A 27,778-nucleotide genomic window follows, 5' to 3' on the forward strand; every position below is an offset into this window, starting at 1 on the left:
AAACGCACGGCGCTATGTAAAAGAAGTCAGTTTCCAGAGGGTATTCAGTATATGACTTCACTTACGAGATATTCTGGTAAGGGCAAAATTATAGGCACAGAAACCAGATGAGCAGCGGCCAAGTCTGGGTGGGGGAAGGGCTGACAGCAGAGGGGTGTCCTGGGGGAATTCTTTGGGTGTTGGAACGGTTTTGCATTTTGGTGCTGTTGGTGGTTATGAAAACTTACGTATGTGTTCCAAGACATAGGATAGTATACCCCACAAAAGTGAATTTTGCACATAAATTAAAAATAAAAGAACAAAAGAAAAATGAACAAGTTAGGTGTATACTTTGCAAGGTGAAATGCACAGAAGGGTTGTGATATACTTGCCTTTGAGTCAACAACTGGGATGAGGAATCTGATTTCAAGTGCTGAACAGTTTTAACTGCTCATTTGTGGATTAGAATCTACAAACACTGAGTATTTTAAGGGCAGAGAAACTTCAGGTAACAGGCACTTGCCTGCTCTGGAGGAGCGAAGGTAGAGGAACGTTCTGCTCACATTGCGTTGTACGTGAAACACTTTTAAAAAGATATTTAAAGGAAAAAGGTATGAAGTAAGCTGTTGCCTGGGGTAATAATACGGGTAAATCGGACACCTTGTTTCATAACAGGACTACTTGCTGTCGAAAGCAAGGATGTTTACAGGTGTTCCAGCCTAATGCTTGTACAAAGGAATCCTGTAAGATTTATGTTTAATCCTCACTCTTAATTGTTTGGATGCAGATCTTTTTAATGCTTTTTTCCCCCCCAGGTCAGTGGCCCCTTTGAAAGTAGCTCATATTTCTCCTATGGAAAAAATGCATATAGGCCTGCAAAAATTGACGTATAATTTCAGGGATTCATAGCTTCCTTGAGCTGCAGGAATGAACATTGACTCCCAGTTTGGATTTGATATTGTGAAATGGAAAGAACATAGGCAGTGGAGTTAGTCCGTTTATATCCTGGCTTCGGTGCAGGAGTGTGTGCAAAATACTCATCTGCCTGTTTCCCAGTGTCTTCATCTATAAAGTGGAGGAAAATATATTTGGGTAGTGTGTGCCAGTTGGCAGAGCTCTTCCTTTTGAATACACCAGCACCAGTATCCAGTAACCTTTTAGAGACAAAACTTTGAGGTCTGACAAGGGAAAGTAGCGTGTCTTATAAAGGGATATGATAGAAGAGCAGAAAAAGGAAAGGCACTTTGAAGCATAATGAGACTGTATTTCTTTTGCTTTAACTTCTAAAGTTAATCCTCACTTTAAAATGAGCAAGAGGGAGTTTGTCCATTTTAGTTCTTACAAGGGTAATTTAACCTCTAGCTACATAAAGCAGCCTCTACACTGGACTTTTTGCCTTGCATCTGCCTCGCATGCAGAAAGGAGTCGCCTTGGGGGGAGGGTTCATGGTGAGTAAAAATATCTTCCCTCTCAGTACGTCTCACTTAGTTGTTTGAGCTTTTCAGTGTCTTGGTGGTTAGTGAAAATGATGAATTAAGATTTTTTTTTTCTCCTGAAAGAACTTGGTACAGTGGCAGTCAGCATACCTCTCAGGTAGCAGGTTGGGCCCACTGAAGACTTGCTCTGGAGAAAACAAGGAGGAGAAACAATCTGGGGGGAAATCTCATTCTTACTTACTCATGGTATGGTAGAACTAAGCGAAAGGAAGGTCTAATCCTCTCTGGTGGTGGGATTTCTCCCCACAAAGAGTAATGGGGGTGGGCAGAAGGATGAGCCAGGTTTACGGAAGGCTACTAAAAACAGCTGATGCATCCTCAGTTCTGTGTGCCTGATGTTGGCTGATGGAGCCTCAACCATAATAATTTGCTCTTTTAGTTTCCATGCCCCTTCCAAATTGTTCGGTAGCTTTTCATGGATATTTTTTCTTAGCTACACTCACTAGTGTTCGTGTATTTTTTTCAGCTATTGTAGCTGATAAAAAAGAGAATAAAATATAAAGAGACTGTTAAGGGATTTTTTTCCTTCACCGAGGATTGCTATCTTGACTCCAAGACAAGCAGTTTCTAGTAATAGTAGGACTTTAGCTCCACAAGGTTTTGTTGCCTGTCCAGCCCTGATTCTGTCACAAGATTGCAAGTGTCATTTTTCCAAAGCCTATTCCTCACACCGGCCTTTTGTTCTCCTTCCCCGTGGGGTGTGAGAGCTCCTGCGTCCCGTGGGACCACAGGTATATCTGAGTGGCGGTACAGAATAGTAGGAAGAAGGGCGATTTTGGAGTCTCATAGGTAGAGATTCAAAAATTACTGTGAGCAGGGCCTCTGCATGGATTGATGAGGTAAGGAAAGTACACATAGTCTTTGATTACTATATTGTTCGCAGAACTCAGAGCATTTTGCTTATTAGTCAGAAAACCTGACAGTTGAAGAAACAGCAGCCATCTAGCATCTCACCGTGGAGTCACGCCCCCTGGGCACATAAGCTTTCTCTGCAGATCTGGGGGAATGTGTATGGGAGGTGCTTCTAGCCTGTAAGCGGGTAGCAAGTGGGCCTTAAGACGTTTTCTACTACCTTCTCGGTGGGTGGGAGCTGGGGTCACAGAGCGATTTTTCCAGTTGAGTATGGTTCAACAGGAAAAGCAACCAGCCAGCATATGGCCTGTGAAATAACATTACAGTATAAAGGAAATGGAAAAGTATCATGAGTATTCAGATGGAAGGCTCTCTGAGCATAATTGTCTTTAAGAAACCAAAGAAAAATTTAGAAGAGATTTTCCATTTATCCTTTAAAAAAATTGAAGAAGGCAGACGTATAATGAAATTAGAGAAGGAAGCAGCAAGAAGCAAAATAGGTTTAATGAGTATGTCAGTCAGGTTTCAACCAGAGAATCAGAACCGGGAGGAGGAATAAATACGTATTAAGATTTATTGCGCGGAACAGCTTGCATGATTGTGGGGGCTGGCGGGGCGAGCTCATACCCACCTCCCTGGGCCAGAGCGGTCGTCCTGCGAGTAGGAAGGAGAGACCCCGAGCTAGACGAGCGCCAGCACAGACGCCTGCTGTCCTCCCCCAAGGGACTCTCCCTGAGGGGGAGCCGCAGCCCTGCCTTTAAAGCCTTCCAGGGGATTGGGATTCAGGCCCACCCAGATTATCCAGGATAATCTTCCTTATTGAATCAGCTGATTAGGGGCTTTAATTACATCTACAGAAGAGCCATCGCAATGAGGGCAAAGATGGAAAGGGAGTTGGCTGAAATGATGCAAGGACATCCAGAATCCCTTGGCATAATTAAATTCAAACTGGGGACAGAGGACCCAGTTGACATCATAGGAAATGCAGTTAGTGACCTGAAAAACACAGCTGGATAACTCTTAGAATAGAAGAAAAATACAAAGGCTCATTGGAGGAAAAAAACGTATATAGATATAAAGAGGAGAGAACAGAGATGGATCCAAACTGTAGGCACTCTGGAGTTTAAAGTGATATAAAAGGAACAAAAACAGTAGAAGCTCTAATGGGTAAAATGTTTATTATTGGAGGAAAATATATGACAGGATGTGTTATAAACCACAACATTTTCTTGATGTTTACGAATAGAGGCAGTGTGGAATAATGGAAAGGATATGGTCTTTAGGCTCAAGACAGATTTTCATCTGCAAAATGAGATGAGACCTTCTCAAAGGGCCATTGTGAGAATGGAAAAAGTCAGTGTAAATCATTTAGCCAGTACGTGGCACTTCGCAGGTCCTCATCACGTGGTGCTTCGTGTGCAGTCTCTTCGTTGCCGAATGGGGGTGACTCAACAGCAGATGTGGTGCCCGCTGCTGAGGACCTTAGACTGAGATTTGGGGAGGACACAGGTGCTGGAATTAGGGTGCCAGCTTTGAGCAGGTGTACGGAGCTGTCCTCTTAAATGCTGAGCTGACTCAGAGCAAATAAGGGATCAGGAAGGGTGGGGATGGAGAGAAAAGTAATTTAAGGAGGTGTCACCTCGTAAGGCTGGAATTAACCAGTCTTTAAACAATCACATAATTCCTGGTCAGTGCCTTAGTAGCTTTTTTGTTTTTGATAAGGATGTCAGCGTGCTTATGAACATCTTCAGGCACAAATCGGATGGTGGTATTTGATCTTTTCTGAAGGGTCTGTCTGTCCTTTTGCCTGCCTTACCACCTGCCGAGGTGTTGATTTTTAAAATTTGTGCCTCCTCATGCAGTGGTTTCTTTTGGGTGTTGATTTCTTTCCAGCCATGACCCTCTGCTGAGCACTGTAAATCCTGAATTAGTGTGCATAGTTCTACAGGGAAAATAAAATACGATAGGTAGCTTTTGCTTCCAAGAAGATTTACCTCGGCAATAAGGAGACTAAACCAACACACACACGCCATTAGAAAACAGTGTAGTTCAGTATAAATCACAGGTTCAGAGGTGCCTTCATTCTCATTGTGCTCTTCACATGGAGAAGCATCGAGGACTTCAGTGCAAGGAGACACAGTGGGATCCGAGGGGTCTGAGGCTGCTCAGTGAAGAAGTTGAGGCCACGGAGAATGAGAGATGTTCGCGAAGCCGACAGGCAGAGCTCCAGGGCGCCACTCCGCTCCAGTCCCTGAGTGACCGTCCCTGGAGCTGGGAAGTGTAAGCTTGCGGGGGGGCGCACAGTGCAGCCCACAGTGGCATCAGCCCACCGTCCCCGGCGGAGCGCGGGAGGGCGCCTGGGGAAGGGAGACTGTTGATAGTTAGTGAACCCAGAATGTAACCTGAAGTCCAGAAGGACAGGGAAGAGAGCAGGGAAAGGGAAGGTACCTGGCATTTAGTGGCCATCTGCTCCAGCCAGTCGTCATACTAGCGCCTCACCTGTCTCCGGTCATTCGTCATTGCAGTCCTGGGAGTGAAGGGTGGGCACCGCACTCCGGGGATGACGAACGTGAAGCTCAGAGAGGTCAGCTGGGCTCTGCCCAGCCCTGCAGTTGGTAAATGGCTAATCGGAACCCAGATTTGTCTGACTTTCACAGTGTCTCCTTGAACCAACAAGGAACCTTCACTTCAAGTGACATGAGGCCAAACACATGCTTCTCTTTCTGAAGTTTTTAGTATATTATCTTAGAGTTAGTTTTTCCTATTATGCCTGGAGATGGGTGTTTTTCTTTCTTTCTTTAAACAAACAAACAAACAAACAAACAAACAAAGAATTGGTAGTGCCAACAATTTCATTTGCCCTTAATATGGGGGAATAAAAAGACTTGTGTGTCCTTAACAAGCAGAACCTGTTTTTAATGTTTAACTGGGCAACTCCTGCCTGGGTGTTATTTTTTTAAGTAATTATATACTCTTTATGATACACCCATCTAAGCCCTAAGCCCCAACAACTCTTCCCTTTGGATCCCCATGTTGTGAGGCTACATCTACTTTTTTTTTTTTTTTTTTTTTTAAGGAAAAGAACATACGCGTGGGATCACCTTTCTAAATCCACCTGCATCAATTCGTTGAACAAATGCATTGAATCAGAATATACAAATGGCTTGAGTCTCTTGTGGGACTGTCTCCTATTGGAGATTTTGCTTCTCGTACTTTTTCCTAGCTTTATTTTGTTTTTATTTGAGAGCTTTCTCCTCAACCACAATTACATTGTTCATGTTGTACGTTGTGGCCTTCACTTTTAGGCTCTTAGGTACTTGGAGGCAGGTGGTGTTTGCTGAACTTGGTTTTTGTTGGTTTGCTTTTTGTTGTCACATTCTCTTCTCTCTCATTTTTATTTTCTCCCCCCATCTACAGATGGTGGCCCCCGTGAGACATTGATGCATTTTGCTGTGCGGCTGGGCCTGCTGAGGTTGACATGGTTCCTGTTGCAGAAGCCAGGCGGCCGCGGAGCTCTCAGCATCCACAACCAGGAAGGAGCGACACCTGTGAGCTTGGCCTTGGAGCGGGGTTATCACCAGTTGCACAAGCTTCTGACCGAGTAAGTGCTCCTTCTCCCTTTCTCCCGCCCCTCACCACCAGCCCCGCCCCTGATTCATGGTTGTCCCACCCACTTGGCATCGCAGCATGCACTGCCACAAATTAGGATCTCAGCTCTCTGCCTTGCCTTCCGCTGGAAGCCTGGGAGCCTGCTCCTGCTCACCACCCCGTGTCTGCGAGTGACACACGTAAGTCACATCACCCTTTTCTCTCTCTTCTGTCTCCCTGCCTTCCCGGCTCCTTGCCTCTTACTGTCACTGAAAACCCAGAATAAGTCTTGTCTGTGGGGGTAGCATTCCATTACCATGGATCCAGTTTATCCCAGTTTAGTACAAGAGGAAGCAGTGCCATAGCTTTTTTCTGGTATGTCTTCAAGACTTGAAAGAGTTAATTAGGAGTGAATACTTCAAAATAATAATTGCACTCAGAAATCGTACTGAACCACTGAGGTTTGGTCTGAATGTAATTTCTGTGAATGAAATCAAGAGCACTGGTTTCTTCATATGAGTAGCAGTAAATGGCAACCGAGCTGCCCTGGCGTTGTGCAGTAGGAAATCCTGTCTGTGTGTCGGCAGTCTCAATTGTTACAGTCTGACTCTTCAGAGAGGCTTCTGAAGGAAGGCTGTTAGTCAAAACATTTGCAGAATTCTTTTTTTTTCCTTGTGTAAATAAAGAAAAATTATTATAGCAGGCAGCGTTTTTCGTTGGAATACTTAGAAATTACAAGTATAGTTTTTCTATAATATGTTTTTATCGTTTTATGATCATTGTCATCTTTCTGCTACATTAATCTAAAGAATAAACCTTACTGTATCTATGTTCTTTAGCATTGAAGGGACCTTGTAAATTGAGTCATTATTCCCAGATTCTCATGTGTTTTGCTCATGTTAGATTTAATTTAGTTGTGGTTCGTATTTTATCATTTTTAGCTGTGAGCGTGGGGTAGTCTGCAAAGGCCAGGAAGAGATCTCAGAATGTAATGCTACTTACTGTTATATAAACAGGTGTTTTGTTTTGATTGTTTTTGCTTTACCTGCCAAGCTTATAATTTTTGCAGTCGAGCCAGACGGCAGGTTCTTTGCAGGAAGCTTTCTAATGGGCGCTGCAGATACAGTGACGGTGGGAGGGACGCTCTTCGTCTCAGAGGAGCTTCTGCTACTTGAGCTCTCCGGTGACCGTATTCCAGAGAGTGATAGGCACCGTTCCTCCGCACTTCCCATCTGGCCGGTGATTGGATTTCCTCTGCCGTTCGCTTCGGGGCCTTAGGAAGACAGGCCTTGTTCTAGAAGTTGAAACTCTTAACTCAGTATAAATAGTCCAAGGCTCAAAGACAGTTCCTCTAAATGCAATCTTATAGCTCAGAGTTTTTGCTGGGAAGCAGAGTCAGTTAAGGCTTGCCATCCAAATGGGGAAATGAGGCGATTACAACAGCTTCATTCTATGCTTGCTGAGGATGTCACAAGACTTATTGCAGCACAGCTGTAAGGAAACTGGAGTATTTGTTCTTGGAGAAGAGTCTTTGGCTTGCTTCATAGTGCCACCTCTGTTACGTGTGGGAAAACCACTCCACTCCTTGGGAAGGGAAATAAGTAAGGGAAAACCAACCTCAGAAATCTCCAAGTAGAGGACAGCAAGAGGAGAGCGTGAGCTCGGGGCTGAGCTTGGATTCCTCTGGCTGCTCATCTAGTTTACTGTTGTATGGCCTAGAAGGAGTGCTCTGAGTCACAGTTAGCTATTTTAAAAAGGCAAGGGGGTGATTTTACTAAGTCCCTCAGTCTTACTGGTTAATGTTAGTGGACCATGCTAGAATTTCACGTATAAAGAGGGAGTTGCTCTGATAGGTAAGTGAAAGGATGCATGGAGAGTGCATAGCACAAGGACGGGCCAGAACGTTGCCTCTTGTTGCCCTTTCCTTAATTCTCCTTTCCTTCTCGGCCTGTATCCGTGTTTCATCCATTGAGGAAAATTTTCCAAACTCTTGAAATATTTCCAGGCAGCATTTGGATGTCCCTCCTTGACCAGAGTTTGAAATTATTCCCAAGTGTAATAGTATACTTTAAAATAGATATACTTCAAAAGAATTAGTTAGGCTGTCTGGCACTTGCTGTGATGTCGCCGCATCTGGTTGATGGAACACGGAACTCTGGATCGTGAAGGTCTCCTTACAGTGCTGCCGCCCTTACAGAAGGAGTACTTCTTTGAAGGATTTTAACTGTGAAGTATTGACATAAAAGTGGTGAAGTATTTCACTTGCCCAAAGAGCAAGTACGGAAATATTTGTCCTTATAACTTCATCTCAGTTTCAATATCAGTTCAACAGATCTTTGTCAAATGCCCGCAGTGCATTATTGGTACATTATAGGTAATATTTCATTTCAAAGTTGAGATGGTCATTCTGAAGTAGACATTACCTTTGTCTTACTGATGAAATGTGGAGGCTCAGAGAACGAATGTTCCCAGTCAGTCCGTATAGAAGAGGAGCAGCGCTGCCGTTGCGTGCGCATCTGTGGATTCCGAGTCCCGTATGGTTCCCTCTGCAAAAACCTGTCAGAGGACTCAGGAAGCAGCCACCAGGATAAAGATGACTAGCACTTAATTGGGGAAGGGCTCTGAGCTTTCCATTTAGTCCCAGTCTCTGCTTTCCTGAGGAAAACAAGATTGTCAGTGCCCTAACTTGATGTTTATATTACACATCACATGGGTTTGAAAGTGTTGTGGCTTTCATTAGGCTGCCTTTTTACATTTTGTGCTCATGACAGCCTAATGAGTGAGTAGGGTAGGCCTTATTATCCCTGTTTTGCAATTGAGGAAACAGACCAGAGAGGTGAAGTGAGTTGCCCAACGTCATAAGGTGACAAAGAAACGGAACCAGGCTCAGGCTCGGAGTCCAGGTCTGTGCAGGTTGAGACGACACGTGAGCACGTGCAGAGTACAGATCCCGGCTGGCAAATGCACGGCTGCCAGTCGTGGTTTATTGCGTGGGTGGTGTTGGCCCCTTTCAGAGAGTTTGTGTCTGTAGGTTCTTGAGTCCTTCTTTTGACACATTTGCCCTTGAAACCTGGGTTCAGGGTCAGAGGGTAGAGTCACTGCTCAGGTGTACACATATTTCACAATGGAGCTGAATGCAGTTGAGCAAGATGTTCAGTTCACACAGATTGCCCTTTTAGGGCCCTCTCCCAGTGCTTGGCAAGTGGGTCCTCAGTAACCCATCTGGCGCAAAACAGGTTTGGAGCCTCGGCTTCTGCCTAGGAGGGGAAAGAATGAAGTAAATGTACAAGCTGACCTTCATAGTAATAGCCAGGACTTTTTTTTTTTTTTTACTCCATCTCACCTAAGCCCCATCCATTTGTCTGTCTGTCCGTCCATCCATCCATTCATTGATCCATCCATCCATTTTCCTGTCCTCCTTTCTCACTATGTGATCAGACCTTTATGTTTTGGTAAAGATGCGGTGGTAGAACTGAGTGAAAACTAGGAGGAGGAGGAAGGACAATAAGATTAAATATTGAGTGTCTGCTACGTTGGTGCTTCACATGTGTTCTCATTTAAAATTTCTCAGCAAAGAACTAAGGTGTGGTTAGGTTGGTACAGTCAGCGCTGTATTTTTCTACAGAGCAGAAAACAGACCCAAAGAGGCTAATGCCTTGCCCGAGGCTATGTAGTCAACAGTTGCCATTATTCAGAAGTCTGTTTTCAAAATTTATTGATAGAATTTTATGAGGAGTCATGTTTGGCAACATTGTCAGTCTTTTACCCAACTAATTTGATTATGATGATTCGTAATAGATCCAGTGTTCAGTGGCTTTTTTTTTTTTTTTTTTTGTAAAATTTCCACTGAAGCATTTTAAGAATTTTGATGTTTCACAGGGTTTTTTTTTTTTTTTTTTTGGTTTGTTTTTTTGCTTTTTCCTTCACTATTCTAATAGTAATTACAGGATCTCCCCATCTGGCAACTTGCTGGAAAATTGCAAAATGCACTGAGGATAATATTTGTATTTATATAACCATAACACCAGATGCCATTTATTGTATTTGTGCTAGGCATTTTGCGTGAATTCTCATATATTTTATCCTCTCCCCAACACTTGCGGGGTGGGCATTTTATTCTTACTTCCCCAGGCAACTCCTGTAGCTGGTAAGTAATGCAGCAGTAATTGGAACCAGGTTGTAACTCCCAAGGCCATGAAGTTTTTACACTGCCTGGGACCTGGGGTTTTTTTTGGGGGGGGGGAGGGATATTTTAAATTTAGGTTTGTTTTATTTAAGTTTAATGTTAATTCTATGCTGTTTCAGTAAGAACAATAGTTTATTTGTGGCTTCTGTCAGATATCCAGTAGTACAAATTAGCTTCAAGTTACATGTACAATTTTTTTGTTGTTGTTTGTGTGTTTTGCCTGGGACTTTGTGAGCACATGGATAGCTGTTGGAAGCTGGCTGTAATAACAGCGCCATTCCCTATGGGCTGTGTGTCTCCTTCTGTCCACTCCCACCCCTGCCCCCCTGCTGTATGCACGCAAATGGCCTCGGCCTACGATCATTTAGGCCTTAGAGTTTTTTCCAAAGAGTTGTGAAGTTACCTGTCTTAGCCTGTGATAACAAATGCTCTGTAGTAACAGCATGTGGTTTTGAAAATATTTCTGACTGGTCCATGACAGGTCACCCCTCTCCCTTGAAATACTAAGGAGTTAAAGCCCCATTTTCCGCCCAGATTTTTGGGGAGTAAAGAGTGGTAGGGTGATGGAGGGGTGGGTGCCTGACAGTTACCCCACAGGCAAGGTTCTTGTCCTTTTTTAATTTTTTTTTCCCTCATGCTCAGAAGATTCCTTCTTTTTCACTAGAACTACGCCAGCCCCATGGTGCACCCCACAGAATCACAATTTATTGAGCACTTTGGGGGGGCCAAACACGATGCTAACCTTTTACATTTGTGTTCATTTGATCTCACAACAAAGCTGGCATTCCCACTTTACAGATGAGGAAATTGAGCTTCAGAGAAAAGTAACTCACTCCCTGCCCCGCCCCCCCCGCCCCCGCAGCCACAAAAGAAAAAAAAAAGGAAGAGAGAAACTAAGAAATAGCGGTGCTAAAATGTCTGGTGAATTTGCATGTGCATTAATGCATAGCTAACCTAGCAGTGCGTTCCCTACAAACACCTAAGATAGAGAGTGGCCTCCTGTTCATTTTGGGGTGGATCAACGATCCCCCAGTCCTTGGCACTGAGCCTCTCCTGCTCCATTTTGATGGAGTTGTGGTTGAGTGTGCAGGGTCCTTGATGTTTGGCACTGTTTCGGTGGTGTGGTTTCATGGACAACATTGCAGCAGCCCTCAAATAAGGAACTAGGTGCTGCACTTCCTGTCACAGGCAGACTCAGCAAAACATGCATTTGGGCTGGACAGACCTGGTCGCCGTTGTCTGCTCTTAAAGCTGCAGTATGAAGCCCAGACCTAAGTAGGATGGGCTTGCGATATTCGTGGTGCTTGGGCAAGCATAAGTGAGTATGGACTGACACCTTGTTGATCTTCATTGTTTATTCTCTGACATTTGATCTGACTTTTTGTTGTACCTCAACAAGATGTATTTTTAACTCCTCCTCCTCGCCCCCAAATGACTCATGTTGTTAGTGCTGGAAAAATGCTTTTCTCTCTAGCTGATTCAAGAGGGTTTTACGGTATGTTAGCATCAAACCTGAACTTTTGCGTGAGTTGCAGCGTGCTGGACAATGTAAGAAGCAGAAGTGGATTGATTATTGATTGTTGCATAGCAGTTGGAACCCTGGAAAGTTAGTTGACATTCACTCTGGACTTACTGAATTTTGTTGGGCCACATACGTAAATCTTGAGTCTGGGGGCCAGCTGTGGATGCTCAGTTTGGATGCTGTAGCCCATCTCTGAGGAATGGCCTCTTAATTTGTGTTTCTCACAGTTGAAAACTTGCTCTTGATCCTATTAAATTTATGATAACAAAGCCTAGTTAACATACCTGATTAGCTTCTCATGCGTACTGTTTACAGTATTTACATGAATCAGACTTAAAGTTTGTATTATTTGACTGTGGTCAGAGTTCGAAACTGTTGCAGGGTAGCTGTCGCTGTGGACGCGGAAAGCCTGGGTACCAGTTCTGGCCTTTCAGGCACTGGCTGTGTACTTGGGCACCTTGTCCCTTAAGCCTCAGTTGTCTTGTGTGAAAAGTGGAAATGCACTGATGACTGCATCCTAGTTGTTGCAAGGAATACTAACAGTTAATATTTTAGTGCCATCATTTTATTTTACGTTCTCCTCATTCCCCTGGCTTTCTCTGCACAGCCGTAGTCGTTGCTACCTCAAGGTCTTTGCACGTGCCACACCTGGTTCCTGATGCATATTCTATCCCAGTAACTCACGTGTGGCTCTTGCATAGGCTTCAGATCAGTAGTTGTTTCTCTTCAGAGATTCTCCTGACCCCTCTGTGAAGAAGCCTCTCTCCTCTAAGGAATTTTCTGCCATAAGCACCCTGATTTATTTTCTTTAAAGCACTCACACCTCTACCTGTCATTATACCCCACTATAACATTAGCTCCTCTATAGTAGGTACCTTGGCTGTCCTATTTATTCCCTGGCATCGTTCTAGCATCTAGGAACATAGTAGATAATAACTATACGAGTATTTGTTGAATGTTTGAATGAGTAAGAGTATAATCTAGACCATACATTTTTTGGAAATGGGACATTTTAAGATACCTTGAAATATGAACTTAAGAACAACATAGAGAAGACCAGATGCCAGGTAGAATGCATTTCTAATACAATGGCATACCATCTGTAGTGCTATTTTTTTTAATGACCTTTGGAGACATTTTATCAATAATAGAAAAATATACATGCAAACATTCTAAAGCAAGTACTCATACAGAACCTAATAAATGTGTACTGAGAAATCGTATTTTGGTAATTGCCTCATGTATACACAGTTCCCTTCTATTTCATAGTGGGTAGAATTGCACTTTAAGCGTATGCAGCATCAGTTAAGAGTCTCTGTATATTTAGGCTATAAATACCTTCTGGAATCCTTTGTATATGCCTTCTGGAATCCTTTGTATATGCACACTCTTGTAGAGAATATGTGCTAACATGAAAATGATTTTCATGGTTATGATATAAGTGTTCAGTAGACTTCCTCTTGTATCTTTGTAAAAAAAAAATGTAAAGAAACATTTTGCTTTTAGCTTTTCTTGAAGCTCATTAAGCCACATAAGCTACTTTGCTAAATTGCTTAGGAACAGATTGCTTAGAATGAATTAAGAACTTTATATGTTAGCCCTCATTGAGCCCTTAGTTGTATGAAACCTTGGCTGATGTACCTAAACTTTTTTCTCCATCTCTATGTAGAACATCAACCTTGTTACTTGGAAGATTAAAGATGATGTTCATGATCAAAGCGCATTGAGAAACTAGATACTGCTTTACAGTGTATTATTTTAATTCTATACTATGATTAGTTTCCAGTATTTTACATTTGATTCAGGGAAATTATGTCAGTAAATTCCTGCTACCTGGTCTCCTGCTGAGGTTTTAATCATTCTTATAGGTGGATGGGAAAGGAGCTAGTCCAGAAGCAGGTGGAAAACAACAGGCCTTAGGGGTGATTACTGAATGGGGCACCTAGGAGAACAGAAGTAAACAGAGCGAACCCAGTGTTTGGAAGAGCCATCCTTGAATTTAGGAGGGACGGAAGAGACATTATTTAGTGTATAAAGATTGTTTTAGCTCTGTTAGAGGGCCTCAAGCTTCTCCCTGAGAAGGGAGAAAAGGTCACCTGAGAATGAAGGAGACAGGGTAAAAGTTGGGCCTTTGAGGAAATTGTAGGAAGTTTAAGTAACCCCTATGGGAATAAATCAACACAGCGATTTTCACCCAGTGTGCCGCGGGAATTTTTAAAACATGCAATACCTGACTATTTAGTCAAGGGCACTGGCCTCTTTTCCCTTAGAGTGTCAAGTAAAAAAAATAACCACCAACACAACAATAGCCATCTGATGTGAATGAATCAAAATTATACCTGTATTTTTTGTCAGATCGGCAAAAAATATTTTTGTGTGTGCCACAGGATTTTAGTAATCTCTGTGTGCCATGAGATGAAAAAGGTTGAAAAACCGCTGAATTAACACAGGAGTGAGTAAAAACTTGCGCAACACTGAGACCTAGCTGAATAGGGACTTAAAAAAATTATTAAAAACACTAACTAAAAACTTGAGGAAGAAGAAAACCTATAACCCAGCTACGCTGACACTATTTTTTATTTGTGCATTTTACTGTCTAGACTTGTGTACATTTTTAAACCCTTTTAATTTTGCTTATTTTATTGAATATTATAGATTTTGATGTTATTGAATTATTATTTCAGTTATTTTTAGTGGCCACAATAGTATGTAGGTCTGTTCGCTAATTTAACAAACTGCCCTCTAATTACTGACTTGGGTAGGTAATTTCTAATTTTTAATGCTATTATTCTTGAAGTTGCAGTAGACGTTCTTACACATGGAACTTTGCCAGGTCTTATTAGTGGACCCAGTAAAGGTTTTCTACAGTGCTTCATGCAGAGCAGAAAGTGTATGGGCTTCGGTGTCACCTCCGTGAGGCCGTCATGGACCCACTGCGTTTGAAATGGCAACCCTCATGTCTGCTTCATTTTTCTGTGTAGCTTTTGCTGTCTTTCAAAATACTAGGCGTTTTATTTAACTTGAGTGCTCTTACCTCCCTTGCTAAGGATATGAGCTCCAACAGGACAGGGATTTCGGTTTGTATCACCGGCACCTAGAGTAGTGCCTGGCATATAAATATTTGCAGACTGGAGGGATTTCCCCAAACCTGTGGGTGAGATGGGTTTGAAGAGTGTCGGGATTCATGGAAGTCAGTGGGAGAACAATCGCAGTGAGTGGTCTTTGGTCTCTAGACCGGCTAGGAAGCAACAAAATCCACAGGGACAGTGAATTGGGACACTGAAGGGTTAGCACTTGGAGGTCATTGTGGCAACAGAGCCCATTCGTCTGGAGGGGAGAGCATGGGAGAGATGGATGGTAAATAGGTTGTTACAGCAGGGAAGGTCCCAACGTGTAGATATTAGAAAGAAGGTTTGAGAACTAATAGTGGCAAGGTTGGTTGAACACTGAACTTTGCTGGGAATGGACTGTTACCACTTTTTAATTATTTCTGCCTGGACACACAGCCCCGTCTGAGCTTGTGTTTGGCTTGCACTGAATGGTGGCATGTAAATCACGTTTTGCTGTCAAAGGCCTTTTCTTCCTGGAATATGGGCTACATGTGCGAATCTAAGTGAGCAAATATGCCAGTAATGTCTGTCAGACAAGTAGTTAAGCAGAGTATGTGACAATGTGAAACCAAGTTTCAAAGTTGAGTTTCCAGAGACGCTTCCGCCCTCACATATGGTAGAGCTGATGGGCTTCTTACTGAGTCATTCAGTTGAACTTTTACCAGTTGCACTGACGATTTTACAGGAACTTTTCTGTTTGAGGTCACTTTACTCAGAGTGCAGCAGCTTGGCAAATACATAAAGCATGTAGCATATCTAATATGCTAACTTCATTGTTAGCAGCTGGTGGGGAGTCCCTCTTGGGAATGAACACTATGGCAGTTGCTTGGGAGCAGCCTTAATTGTTACCCTCCCACAGCTTGTGGTTCTTCAGTTTGTTGTAAACTTTCCATGACCACGGGTTTTTACCTTTCAAATTCCACTTGTTCTCTGGTGAATTGTTAGTGACAGATAGGTATACTTTAGAAGAGAAAACACTGGAAAGAGAGTTGAAGCAGTGTCTCTCTCATATTTGTCAGTGGGTAACATGTTTATTACTTCTCAGTTCTTTAGTTTCTTCCATTTTAAATATGATAATGATCTTAAACATAACCTTCCTCCTTCTCCAGAATCTCTGGGATACTTTGTCAATCTACTGGTTTCTTAAAAAGAACCACAGAGATTTCATGTTTTCAGGCCTATCTCAGAAATTTTTTTTTTTTTTTTTTTTAACATACTTGTGCCTTTGTTGGCCTTATTTGTACAGGAGTTCTGTTGGTAATGCTACGAGTTGAGATAAGGTTTGTCTTTCAATGAAATAAAAAATTTAACCTGAAGTTTTGGAACCTAAGTGCTTCATTTAAAAAAAGGTTTGGTGCTTATTTTGACAAGTGTAACATGATATGGTATTGTGGTGATTTTTCTCTGTGCAGACGGGTTTGGGAATTTTGAAGGTGCTTCCTCCCCCAACTGTGAGCAACAGTTGGACTGCCCCTGCCTCGCATGGCTGGAGTGATTGGTTCTTCCCTGCCCAGTGGGATGGGCCATAATTAGTGTGTGGTGTAACTCATTTTAAGAGAAACAATAATAAGCCTTGCTTCTATTGAAAACCAGGCTAGAGCTGTTCTCCTTACATTTCCTCATTATTTGGTTGTTAGCATAATATTAACTATTTTAAGATCCCAGATTTCTTTTTATCTTGGTCAAAATCCTTAGGGAGGATGATTAAATAGTTTTTATTTAACCCATTGGTGGCCTCTTGTGAGGAGGGTGGAGAAATCAGTTATATGCCCAAGTCACTGGGGAACTGTCCAAACAAAATTCCTCCAGCAGAGCCTCTGAGAGACATCCGGTGGGCACCTTTACGTACGACTTAGAGGGTGAACCCGGTGCCTGGGAGGCAGGACGTGTCTGTATTAACCAGGGGTTGCTTGCTTACAGGGAGAATGCTGGAGAACCAGATTCCTGGAGCAGCTTATCCTATGAAATCCCGTGTGGAGACTGTTCTGTGAGGCATCATCGAGAGCTGGACATCTACACGTTAACCTCAGATTCCCAGTCACATCATGAACCCCCATTTCCTGCCGACAGTTGCACTGAGCACATTTTTAAACTTATGAACATCCAACAGCAGCTAATGGTGAGGAAGAAAATTTCCATTTTCCGACTTCTGTGCCCTTTCTCCTTCCCCCAATGAACCTTGCTATAATTAAAACGAAAATGCTTCCCTCAAAGATTGTGAAACCTGTAAATAAAGCCCTTTTAGCAATATTCAATGTGACCTCTTATAGATGCAGAACTAGCATTGCGGTTGTAGCAATAGGGGGCTGAGAGAATTGTTCATTGGATTGTTGCCATGTTTCTGAAATACTGAAAGATACACAGATACATTGTAGATACAGAAATATGTAACAACCAGAACTAAATTTTCCTGACATGAAAGGAAATTTGCTTGTTTAATTTTATAGATTTGTTGGTTTAACTTTATAAAACTAAATGAGCAAAATAGCTTCTGATATGTTGATAAAAAACAAGAACCAGATCTGCTCAGAAAAAAGCCTTTTCACAGCTATTTCAATGAGTGATGATAGTGCCACTACACTGAAATCAATAGTCATGTGGTAAAAAGATCACTAAAAAAATAAAGATTTTATAATCCACTCAAAGCCTTCAAGATGAAGTTGTTGCCAGACATAAAAACATTACAGGCTCCCTGATAGTATTTATTATGGATAATACAAACGTCATATGGACACATCTCTCCTGGCCATAACATCTGAAAGGCTAAGTTTAGATCAGTTTTCCACCCAGTTTATTTCAGAGATGATTTGATTTGGAAAAAGCTTGACAGTAATTTCATTTAAGGTCATCCCGGGTCAGCCCAGCGCCCGAGGCCTCTGCGGGAGCAGGCGCTTCCCTGTGGGGCGGCGGGGCTGCCCGAGGGGCGGCCTCTGCCCTCCCACTCGTGTGTGTGCCAGGACAGCTGTCATTTCGTCCTCCCCTGACTGACTGTCCAGGGACGCAGGTTTTCCTTCAGAGCTTTTTTTTTTTTTTGCTGGGGGAATCATATTCCATTTGAAAATATCAGTTTGCAGGTGTCAAAGCGACCTGCAAGGTATGGGACAAGAAATTATGAGAAACTGGAACTGCCAGAGGATGCATGTGTTCGGAGCATCTAACAAGTTTCAAGAAACTACTTTTTTCTCCAAGTCTCTGTTCTATAATGTTGACCCTTTATTAAATTTAATGAACTGCTCTTGTAATTTTTAGGAAACTATTATACTTTCAACAGGAATGGAAGCAAGTTAATTTTGAATATGCTAAGGAGCATAGGTCAGAAGCTTGGAGTAGAAATCCATTTTTCTTGTCCTGTCTTACTGGAAGAACTTTAGTGAGCACAACAGATCTTATACTTGTATGTGTAAACTCTACCATAGACCCAGTGAGCAGGCAGGAATGGTGTTCTGATGGTGGAGTGCTGTGCGTCCTCGGCATGTGTCCTGAGTGAGGAATTGAATGAGGGGACAGGGAACAGTAACTGTGCGTGAAATTATTGCAGAAGATTACTTGATGAGTTCAGAGCAAACCCGGTGTTTTAAAAATAATTTTTATGTACTGAACAAACAGGATTACTCTAAGAATTCCTGAAATTGTAGTATGAAGGCGAACTCGCCCTAAAGATCATCTGTACTTGTTTATTCTCCATTTTTCCTAAGCCTTGTCTACATGTGTATGTGATTTCAGCATAATTATAACCCTTAGATTAAGGATTTAATTTTCTTCCACATCGTATTATAATTATTTTTTGCTGATTTCACTTTGGTCTTTGTAGTCGACATTTATATATGGCATAGCATTTTCCGTCATTTTGATCAACCGTGATTATTTTAACCGTTACCAGCAGTGGTTATATCTGTTTACATTTTAAAAAATTCTTTAAAGTTGCAAAAACTATTTTTAATATGACTTAGAATATTCTGAAGCCACAGAACTGTCTGAGAATAATTGAGATTTAGGTATTATTAGTTTGATATTATTTATTTAATATTCAGTATTAGACAACAGAGGCACTGACGCTATCAAAAAATAAAAGAACATCTGCCATGCCACTCTTCTTGAAATTGCGGTGCAGAACTAAAATTATCAGGCTAGATTGAGTGGAGCATATTCTAGGGCTTAAAGGACACTGTGCTCCTCATTGAGAATTTAGGGCCCAGAGCTTCTGCCTGAGCCTTGTAGTTATAGAACATTGACCCAGCTGATTAGAGTTTGCTTTTACTTATATGTGAGGCGGGGGGAAGATGCCTTTGCCCCCGTAAAGACCTTAAAAAAACCAAACTTCCTCAATTACTTCTTTGAAGATAGTCACTGTGCTTTTAAAAAGGAGGTTTTGATTCTCCATTTTAAGCTACTTTTCTAAAATAAGTTTATTATATATATAATAATACATAAGAATCTATATATTATATATTATATATATATATAATAATACATAAGAATCTACGTTCTTGTCCATTTTTATCATTCCAGTGGTTGTGTAGCTATAAGGGAAGAAAGTGCTATCAGGGACAAGAGAAAATTTACTTGTATTTATTTAGATCAGCTTATTGTATGACCTAAGAAGGGCTGGCGTGGTAGTGAGTACTGTCCAACAGGATTTTTATTTATAGGTGTGACTGACATCTTTTCCCATGAACAGTTTTTTAAAAATATCTTTCATTTCCTCTCAGAAAACAAACCTCAAGCAGATGGACAATCTTATGCCCTTAATGGTGACAACACAGGACCCTTCAGGCCTGCCCACCGCCCAAGACGCAGATGGCACACTCCTTCCCTGCACGTCCACGCACAGCCAGCAGCTTCCTTCTCCTCCTGCAAATGTGGAGAGTGCTCCGGGCTGTCCCGGGAGCACCGCGGGGCACCCTGGGCATCCCTCCGGTTTATCCAGCGTGGCTAAGGGAGAGAATACAGGCTGTTCCTGTGGGAAGGACAGTAACAGCGTGGAGGGAAAAGAGGAAGAGGCGGAGGAGCCAGCACCCCCTGTGGACTCTGGAGCTGTGTCTCATCCCGACAGCTGTGTTCAGAGCATGGCTGATCGCAGAGGGGAGGGGACAGAAGGTCCTCCATCCTGTGAAATCAGGCGGGAAGAAACTAGAACCAAACTTGCTGCAGTGGCCTCAGCTCAGGAGTCTCCAAGCAGCGCAGGCAGCGTCCTGACAGGAGCCTCGGTCACGGAATCAGGCACGGCCCAGCTTTTCTCTGGAGGCGACCTGGTAGCAGTCAGCTCAGCAGCAGATGCCAGTGTCCCAGAGTCTGCAGGGGAAGCGGAATGTGGTCTGGTGAACCCAGATGCCACCTCCCAGAAGAAGGTGCCCGCAGTTGGGCACAGTACAGAGGAAAGATTTGAGAACTCTAACATCAGCACAGCTGGAGCCTCTGATGCAAATGGCACGCAGAAGCCTGTGGATAAAACCGTTGTTCCAAACTGTGTTTCTGCCACCAGGCCCCAGGAAGGTGACAGACCTGCTGAGTCTTCTCTTGCATTGAGTAATGGAGAAACCTCCATTGAAAAAACTGCAGAAACTGAAACTTCAAGACGTTGTGCAGGGAGCACTGGTGGTACAGCGGACCAGAGCCCTGTCATCGTCCCAGCTGCTGCAAATGACAAGGTTGCAGACGGATTCGAACCTGATGCTCCCTTAGCAAACACGTGTGGGGCAGTGTCGCTTCCCAGTTTAACCTCCCCCAGGCCACAAAAAGATGTTACGCCAAACCAGACACCAGAAATGAATTCATCTCATGTTCAGAGCCAGAATGGCCAACTGCCTATCTGCTCTGCAGCTGGCCATGATGAACTTCGTGCTGTCTCTGCATGCCACCAGGACACGGTGACTTCTAATGGTGCGTTGGCTTCCAAGCATTGCGGTGACGTAGTCACTCGGCCTGGAAGTGCCACTACAGGCCTGCCCAACGCACAGCACGCGCTCACTGCTGTCCTCTCAGAAGACCCACAGGCTAACACAGCCAGCCCTGACTCTGTGAGACACACCCAGGAAGATGTGGGTTGTCATCCTCTCAAAGAGTCGGGAAAAGAGGGGCAAGCAGGGGGTTTGAACTTAGAAGCACCTTTAACAAATACACTTGAGGTGGTTCCGCATCCACATGCCATTTTCCCCAAAGTAGAGGAAGAATCAGCGCCAGACGGGGCACTGTCATCAGGCAGGACTTTCTCTCTGGCATGCAGTCCAGGCAGTGAATCAGTAACCAAAGATGACGTGCTTGTCCCCTCCCAGAAAGAAAAGGGAACAGCAACTCCTGAACCACATACCGCTACAGATTGTAGAGATGGTGGAGATTGGAGTGATACGCAGCCACTAGAAGACAGTGCAGCGGGCCTGTCCGCGTCCACAGCCCTGGATCTTCAGCCCAGCATGGGGAATACCAGTCCTATGGGATTTGGTGGGGAGCAGGAGGGTCCCTGCCCCTCAGCAGCCCCTGAAGTCCTGAATATAGACGGGGGCACTGACTCTCCTGGGCTACATAAGGGTAAGGCCTCTTTGGCCTCTGATTCCAATTTGACTGAAGAAGGAAGAAACTCGGTGGTTCCGGAACACCCTGCAGCTCTGGGGCAAGATGACAAGTTTAAGGCAGTGATTTGTTCCTCCGTTAAGGAAGACAGCCTTCCTTCAGGAGTGCTGCGGGAAGAGCAGAGAACCGACCCTCCCTGGCAGGAGCTGCCAGGAGGCCATGGAGAACCTAGCTCAGCTTTCTGTGCCGAGGACCGAGCGCTGGAGCACAGTAATTCACGGGACACACCCTTGGCCTGTCTGAACGCAGAAACTGAACACAATAAGGAAGTGGCCCCACCAGCCTCTCTGCTGACTGAAGGTGGGGCTGCACAGAGCCCGGTGCAGCTGGGAGCAAGTCTGGCTGCAGACTCAAGCCAAAAAGCCTTGGGCGCAGAGCAGAGCGGCTCACCTCTGCTACCAGGCCTATTACCAGACAGGTCTGAGGCTCTTCATTGCAATGGGGCTTTCGCTCTGGGTGTTGGAGTGAAAAACACTGAAGCCCAGGGAGAGACCCCCACTTGTGAGGCCAGAGGAAATATGGCATTGGATGTTGCAGTGGTTAATGCGCTACAAGGAACTGTTGAAGCCAGAAGAAAGGATCCATCCCACAATGCTGAAGACCTCCCGGTTCCAGGAGTCTTGCTGAGCCAGGAGAAGAGTGTGATCCAGGGTTTGCCAGTCGCTTTACCAGGCAAAGGCGAGACTGACCTTCCGGTTGCTGCACGCCCTGAGGTGGCGACTCTTGGTTGGGAGAACGGGAAGTTGGAGGGAGCCGGCAACCTCAGCTGTAGCATGGGCGACTCCGAGGGCGCACAAAGGAATGATGACGCACACCGTGTCCTGCTGCAGCCTGTTGCCAAAGAGCTCCCCACAGAGACAGAGCTCTCAACCAGGGGTGACAAGGCTCCATGCAGGGACAGGGATGCTCCCCCTGTACCTTGTACTGTGTCTGCCGAAGCTGGACATCTGCTTAAGAGAGCAGACTCGATCGATGAGGCTGCGAGTCGTATTGTGGATGCCGTCATAGAACAAGTCAAGGCCTCGGGAGCCCTGCCCACCGCAGAAGGGGAAATCAGTCACATGTCACCCTCTAGCCCTTCAGAATCAGGCCCAGGGACCGAACAGCTGGAGAGCGCTTCTGTGGGAAAAGCCGTCACTGTCCTGCCTGAGGAGACCCCACATGCGGGCAGTGTTCGTGATGCGGCCCCTGGGAGCCCTGCAGGATGTCTTGCTGGGAGGGAGGAGCCAGAGAAGATAATTCGGCCTGTTCTAGGACCTGAGCCGGCAACAGGTGAGAAAAGCATGACACAGAATTCATAGCTTGAGAGGCAGATGCTCCTAAGAGTCTTTGTGCCATGCTGGTAGAAATAAAGGTGTCTTTGTTGTTCGGAGGTCTTGCGTTGCTTGGGTGGGTTGCCAAAGTTAGCAGTCACTGCACTCAGGGGAAGTACATCCCCTGAGGGCTGAACAGATTTTGCTTCCTGTTACAGACTCCTGGCTTGATCGCTGGAGTCTGTAAATGCTCGTCTGTCACACCGGGGCAGGTGCAGCCTTCCTAACCTGCAGCACCATGTCTGCCAGCTCCCTGGTGCTCTGAAATGACAAAGGGGTTGGGCAGGTGTTTTCATTCACATGGCTTCGTTCTTTTCTGTAGAGCCATCAAAAACAGTGCTGAAAAAATGTGTGTTATTTGCAAGCCTAAAACTCCTTCCTTTCTCTGTCATCCTAGTCTGTGTTCTGAGCAAAGTTAGAGTCAGCGTGGTTTCGTGGCTAGCCGTTCAGTATCGCTCTAAGCCAATGGCCCAACATCCCAAATGGTGGCATGAGGTCATTGGGGAGGGGTGGGGGCAGGGAACGCCCTCCTCTTCCTGCCCAAGGAGCAGGCCTCCCATCCGCGGCCTGCTGCTTTGGGGCAGTAGTCTGGGAATGCGGGACCCTGCGCCGTGCAGGGATAGGATGCAGGATTTCCGCCCCAGCCCCGTCTGCTAGCTGCTGTCACAGGACAGACGTGGTGTCTGCTTATCTTGGTGGAGCAGCTGCACCGAGCTGATTGCTCACCCAGCCGCCCGTTCCATCTTTGGGCAACCATGTCTAGAGGCAGCAGAGAGAAAGCACCACTGCTGGTTGGAAACCAAGCCTCTGAATAAAGCTGCTTACCGGGGGGTTGAGGCCGAAGCTGAAACTGGAGTCAGAGTCGGAATTACTCCTGAAGTCTTTCGAGGTCAGTTTGGTTCACTTTGATACCACCACCTGTCACCAGGTATAGACAGAGGACCTGCCTCCATGTTTGCCCCCAGGCTTGCCCCCAGGCTCTTGTAGGTAAGAACTAGCCGGTTTTGTTTTTATGGTTTGATTGTGTTTTTGCTGTTCTTTTCTAATTTTTGAAAGTCCCTTTAAGTGTAGTATGTGTGAAGAGTGTGGGGGCGGGTTGTGTAGAGAGTTGAACAAATAGAACAAGAAAAGAAGTTGCTTAGGAAATAGGGCAGGGCGAACATGGTTGTCATTTCCCCGATTAATCATTTTTAACCATTTATAATCTCCTCCCCCCCAGCTGAGGGGTTTGAGAAACCTGTGGTGGTATTTTTTGGTGATTTTAGTTTCTTATTGTTAGTGACAGAAATGTGTTGGCTGCTGTCACAGAATTTAAATGAGAAGGTCTCTAATTTTTGAAGTAAGACACAACAACAAGTCTATTTTGGGGGCCCTGGCAGGTCGACATTTCAGAAGAATGGGGATGGCTGTAAGCTGATGCCTGGCTGTGTCCCTTTCATCTGGGCGCTGTGTCTCTGGCCACATGGGCTGGGATTAGTAATCAGAATTTAACCCAAGCAAGTGTGAGCTGTATGAGTTTTCTGTCCGTAGTGCCCTACGAGAAAAGGTAGAAACTAGGGAGGCTTTCAGTCTTTCCTGTATTTATGTACAAATAAATATCAAAGACGCTAACAAATGGTTTTTTAAATGTTAAGATTTTAGGGAGGAAATGAGATGAACGCCATTTCAACAGTGTTTCTGGGTTTGGGGTTTGTCGATATGCGTGGGTGAGTTTCTTGTTCTGCTACCAAGAAGAGTCATGGGTGCTCTGTGCTCAGGGCCTCGTAGCCAGTGAAGAGAATCTGTGCTTTCTTCAGAAAATATCCTGGATTGGGGAAAACCCCTGGTCACATTGTGCTGGAAAAGCACCTGAGTGTGATTTCAGAGCAAAAGGGAATTTTTCTAGGAAGTTTATATTCCAGTCATGACTATACCATCCCGTTTTGTGAGTGAAGAGACATGAATTTAACTGCTGATTTGGAAGGAGCCCCGGGGCACTAGCTTGTTTCCATATGCTGCTGTCGGTCACGCCACAGAGAAACTGAAATGGGAAAACACTGCTTCTGGTTAGAAACAGGGCCTGTGGCCCTTCACCCATCGAGAGCGTGGATCGCAGTGCCTTGGAACACGGCTGTCCGGGTCGGAGCCAGGCCAGTGCTGCAGAAGCCGCCGGCGCCCGTCAGGCCTCAGCAATCACTGTTTACCATTGTGACTCTGCCGCTCGCCAGAAACACACGTTATCAGTCGGGGGGGGGGGGGGGTCAGGGAGAGTGAGGCTGTGCCAAAAATCACATCCCCAAGTAAACAAAATAAAATTCAAAACGATACAAAAAAATACTCTGCCTCACTTTGAAATATCTTGAGCAAGGGATACTTCTAAGGGTATTGCTTGGTCAGGGGATCCCTTGGTCAGATTTTTAAAATTTAATCACATTTTTTTGAACTATAAGACAGATTTTGGTTCCTTGGGTGTTTGGGTTTTTTGTTTTGTTTTGTTTTGTTTTGCCTATTTTTAAGTTGCTAATAAGATTATATAAGGGCAAATATTTATAAATATTAGATTATAGAAGTGTAACTTTCCTAAATATAAAGTAGACCTTTGTGCATGTTACCATGTGCTATTAGAACAGAATCTTAATATAATTTATTCTTTGGTGAAAGAAACCTCTCTGTTGTTTGGTGTAGGCAACAGTTTTCTCTGCCAGAGCGGTGGCATGACTAGATTAATAACAGCCACAGAAAAGTTTCCACGTGAAATTGAGGTGATAGTTCCATTTGTAAGTGCATTATCAAGGTGAATTTTGACTGGTAAGTCAGCAGTCCCCCTCAGACAAATGCCAAAGCCTAAATTTGTTGCATTGCATCACTTCCTTCCTGTATTTGCTTGACCATATGGTGGTCAGGTAACAAAAACCACCACTATTTGGCCTGTGTTGAGCATAATTCTAAAGAAGACACTTGCGATTCCTAGTTTGTGACTGTGTCTTGGTTTGGGAAGACACAAAAGTTAAAACAAAAAATAATCTGCTAGAATTGTTCAGTCTTATCATTTGCAGTTCTTTAGTGTGTGTAGTATTTTTTAAAGAAGGACTCGTCTCAAAGCCTGTATCTCATTTTCAGCGGTCCTTTCTTTTTGGTCCTGTACGAGTGCAAACCGCTCTTGCCTCCTTGATGATGGTCAGAATGGGCCGCCTGGCTTCAGCTGTCAGTCTGTTGCCTGGGAGCTTGGGGCTTTACTTTTCCATGTGGAAGTCAGGGCCACACTCAGATTTGTCATGAAAAGTCAGTAGTGAAAATGGAAGTTCAGTAGACATTGAATTGGGCCTTCCCTTAGCTACAGACCTATGCGAAAGCTAGGGAGCCCATATGACCATGTGATAAAGGTCAGAAATGACACCGATTCCTGCAAGCAAGAGCATTCTTTTCCCCCTTAGCCTAAAGGCAAAAACAAACAAAACACATGAAACCTAGAGCCTGTTGTATAAATAGCTGTATAAATAGGCACAGGAATCAATTTTTCAAATGCACTTTGTAACCCCCGTGTTCTCTTCAGAAATGCCAGACACAAAAGCTGAGGACGAAGTGGATTTTCTGAGTAATGCCAGGGGGAGCTCAGTTTCTGAAGAGGTGGCTGTGGGCGACTCTGCCACTACGCCTAAGGTGACGAGACAAGGCCCGAAGACCCAGGCGGTAAGTGGCCTCGAGTCTATACCAGCCCAAACTGTGTTTAGTGTGGTCTGGTGTGTCTGATTTACTGCATTGTTTTTTTGTTTTGGAGATTTTTTTTTCCAAGTGGTATTTTTCCCCTTCTCTCTTGTTTTGTTTTATTACATATACATGTGGATATGCTCTTACAGTTAGGCTTTCATAAACGGGGCCCACCCCAGGGCAGAGATCTGCCGTGGGCCTTTCTGAATGGGTCCCTTGGGGGTTGTAATGAAAAAGATTTTCCCTGTGATCACAAGGCTTTTCAGTTTGTCATCACGTTTACTGTGTCACAAAAAGAGAATTACCCCCAAAGGGATTTGTTAACCCTTTTTAAACCTCTTTTTATTTCTTTATATAGAAACTAATACCAGCAAAAATGAGAGTTTAACTGATAGTTCAATATTATCTGTGTACAATATGAAGTGTGTCATTTTTAGTGATGGAAAAAATGCTTAGGTTTTTTTTTCCGTAACAACTTTGTTGAGATGTAATTGTTTTTATAACAGCTTTATTGCGGTGTAATTCATATACTATAAAATGCGTCCTTCAAGTAAAGTGCACATTGTAGCAGTTTTTGATAGATTTACAGCGCATGCAACTGTCAGGAGTGTCTAATTTTAGAACATTACCATTACCCCACAAGAGAAGCCCCACACTTATTCCCATTTACCTCTCCTTCCCGCCCGCCCCCAGCTCCCGGTGGTCACTAACCTGTCTGGATTTGTCCATTCTGGAACTGCATATACATGGAATTTCACAGCATGTGGTCTTTTGTGACTGGTTTCTGTCACTTAACACAATGTTTTAAGGATCACCCATGTTGTAACATTGATCAGTATTGCATTTCTTTTTATTATTAAGTAATATTCCATTGTATAGGTGTACCACATTGTGTTGTACACTTGGGTTGCTTTTTGGCCAAGTGTGAATGATTTTTGGCTGTTGTGAATAATATTGCCATGAATACTTGTATACAGGTTTGTGCGGAAGTAAATTTTCATGTACCTAGTAGTGGATTTGCTAGATCATATGGTAATTCTGTATTTAATGTTCAGTAAGTTTTAAAAAATGTTTTTCTTAAGTTTCTTGAAATTACCTTTAAAGCAAGGAAACTTTAACTTGTAGAGAGAAACAGTGTTTTCAGTTTTAGATTCCACTCTGAGTTAAAAATAAAAAAAAAAAAACCTTTCGGAAGCTGAAAATCAAGTTACTGGACTAAATCATGTTGCCTCTCAGAGTCAGTCTTCCTTGTGTAGACGAGATGGTGCACTGCTTTTGGTCTTCAGAGGGCTAAGTGGTATATTTTCTTAAAGTTACACTAGTCGGTAAACGGCACTGTCCCCTCCCAGACTGGTTCAGGTGTATGAACTGTGATGCACAAGCTCGGTTTTATTGGAGCGCAGGGGCAGGGAGGTGCGACCTGCTGCGACCCACTCCCTCCTACAGATGCCATTCGTGACTAATGCCTGGGTGGCACT

General features: G+C 44.0%; 1 protein-coding gene across 9 annotated transcripts in view; it reads left to right on the forward strand.

Annotated features, from left to right (window-relative positions):
- The window catches only part of AKAP13 (A-kinase anchoring protein 13), a 219,017-nt gene that overhangs the window by 89,432 nt on the left and 101,807 nt on the right, over positions 1 to 27,778 (forward strand). For 6 of the 9 annotated variants that reach the window (XM_054585240.1, XM_054585250.1, XM_054585258.1 and 3 more), the window contains exons 5-8: positions 5,745 to 5,928; positions 16,654 to 16,852; positions 19,443 to 22,572; positions 26,146 to 26,282. In XM_054585240.1, the coding sequence (XP_054441215.1) occupies positions 5,745 to 5,928; positions 16,654 to 16,852; positions 19,443 to 22,572; positions 26,146 to 26,282 (3,650 nt within the window). Of the gene's footprint in view, positions 1 to 5,744; positions 5,929 to 6,027; positions 6,116 to 16,653; positions 16,853 to 19,442; positions 22,573 to 23,138; positions 23,601 to 26,145; positions 26,283 to 27,778 lie in introns of those variants that run through there. The other 3 variants (XM_054585276.1, XM_054585280.1, XM_054585284.1) reach the window with 3 other exon arrangements.

Source organism: Pteronotus mesoamericanus, unplaced genomic scaffold, assembly GCF_021234165.1.
Source record: "Pteronotus mesoamericanus isolate MK-2021 breed Mesoamerican mustached bat unplaced genomic scaffold, CSHL_Meso_final contig_1205, whole genome shotgun sequence".
Taxonomy (NCBI): Eukaryota; Metazoa; Chordata; class Mammalia; order Chiroptera; family Mormoopidae; genus Pteronotus; species Pteronotus mesoamericanus.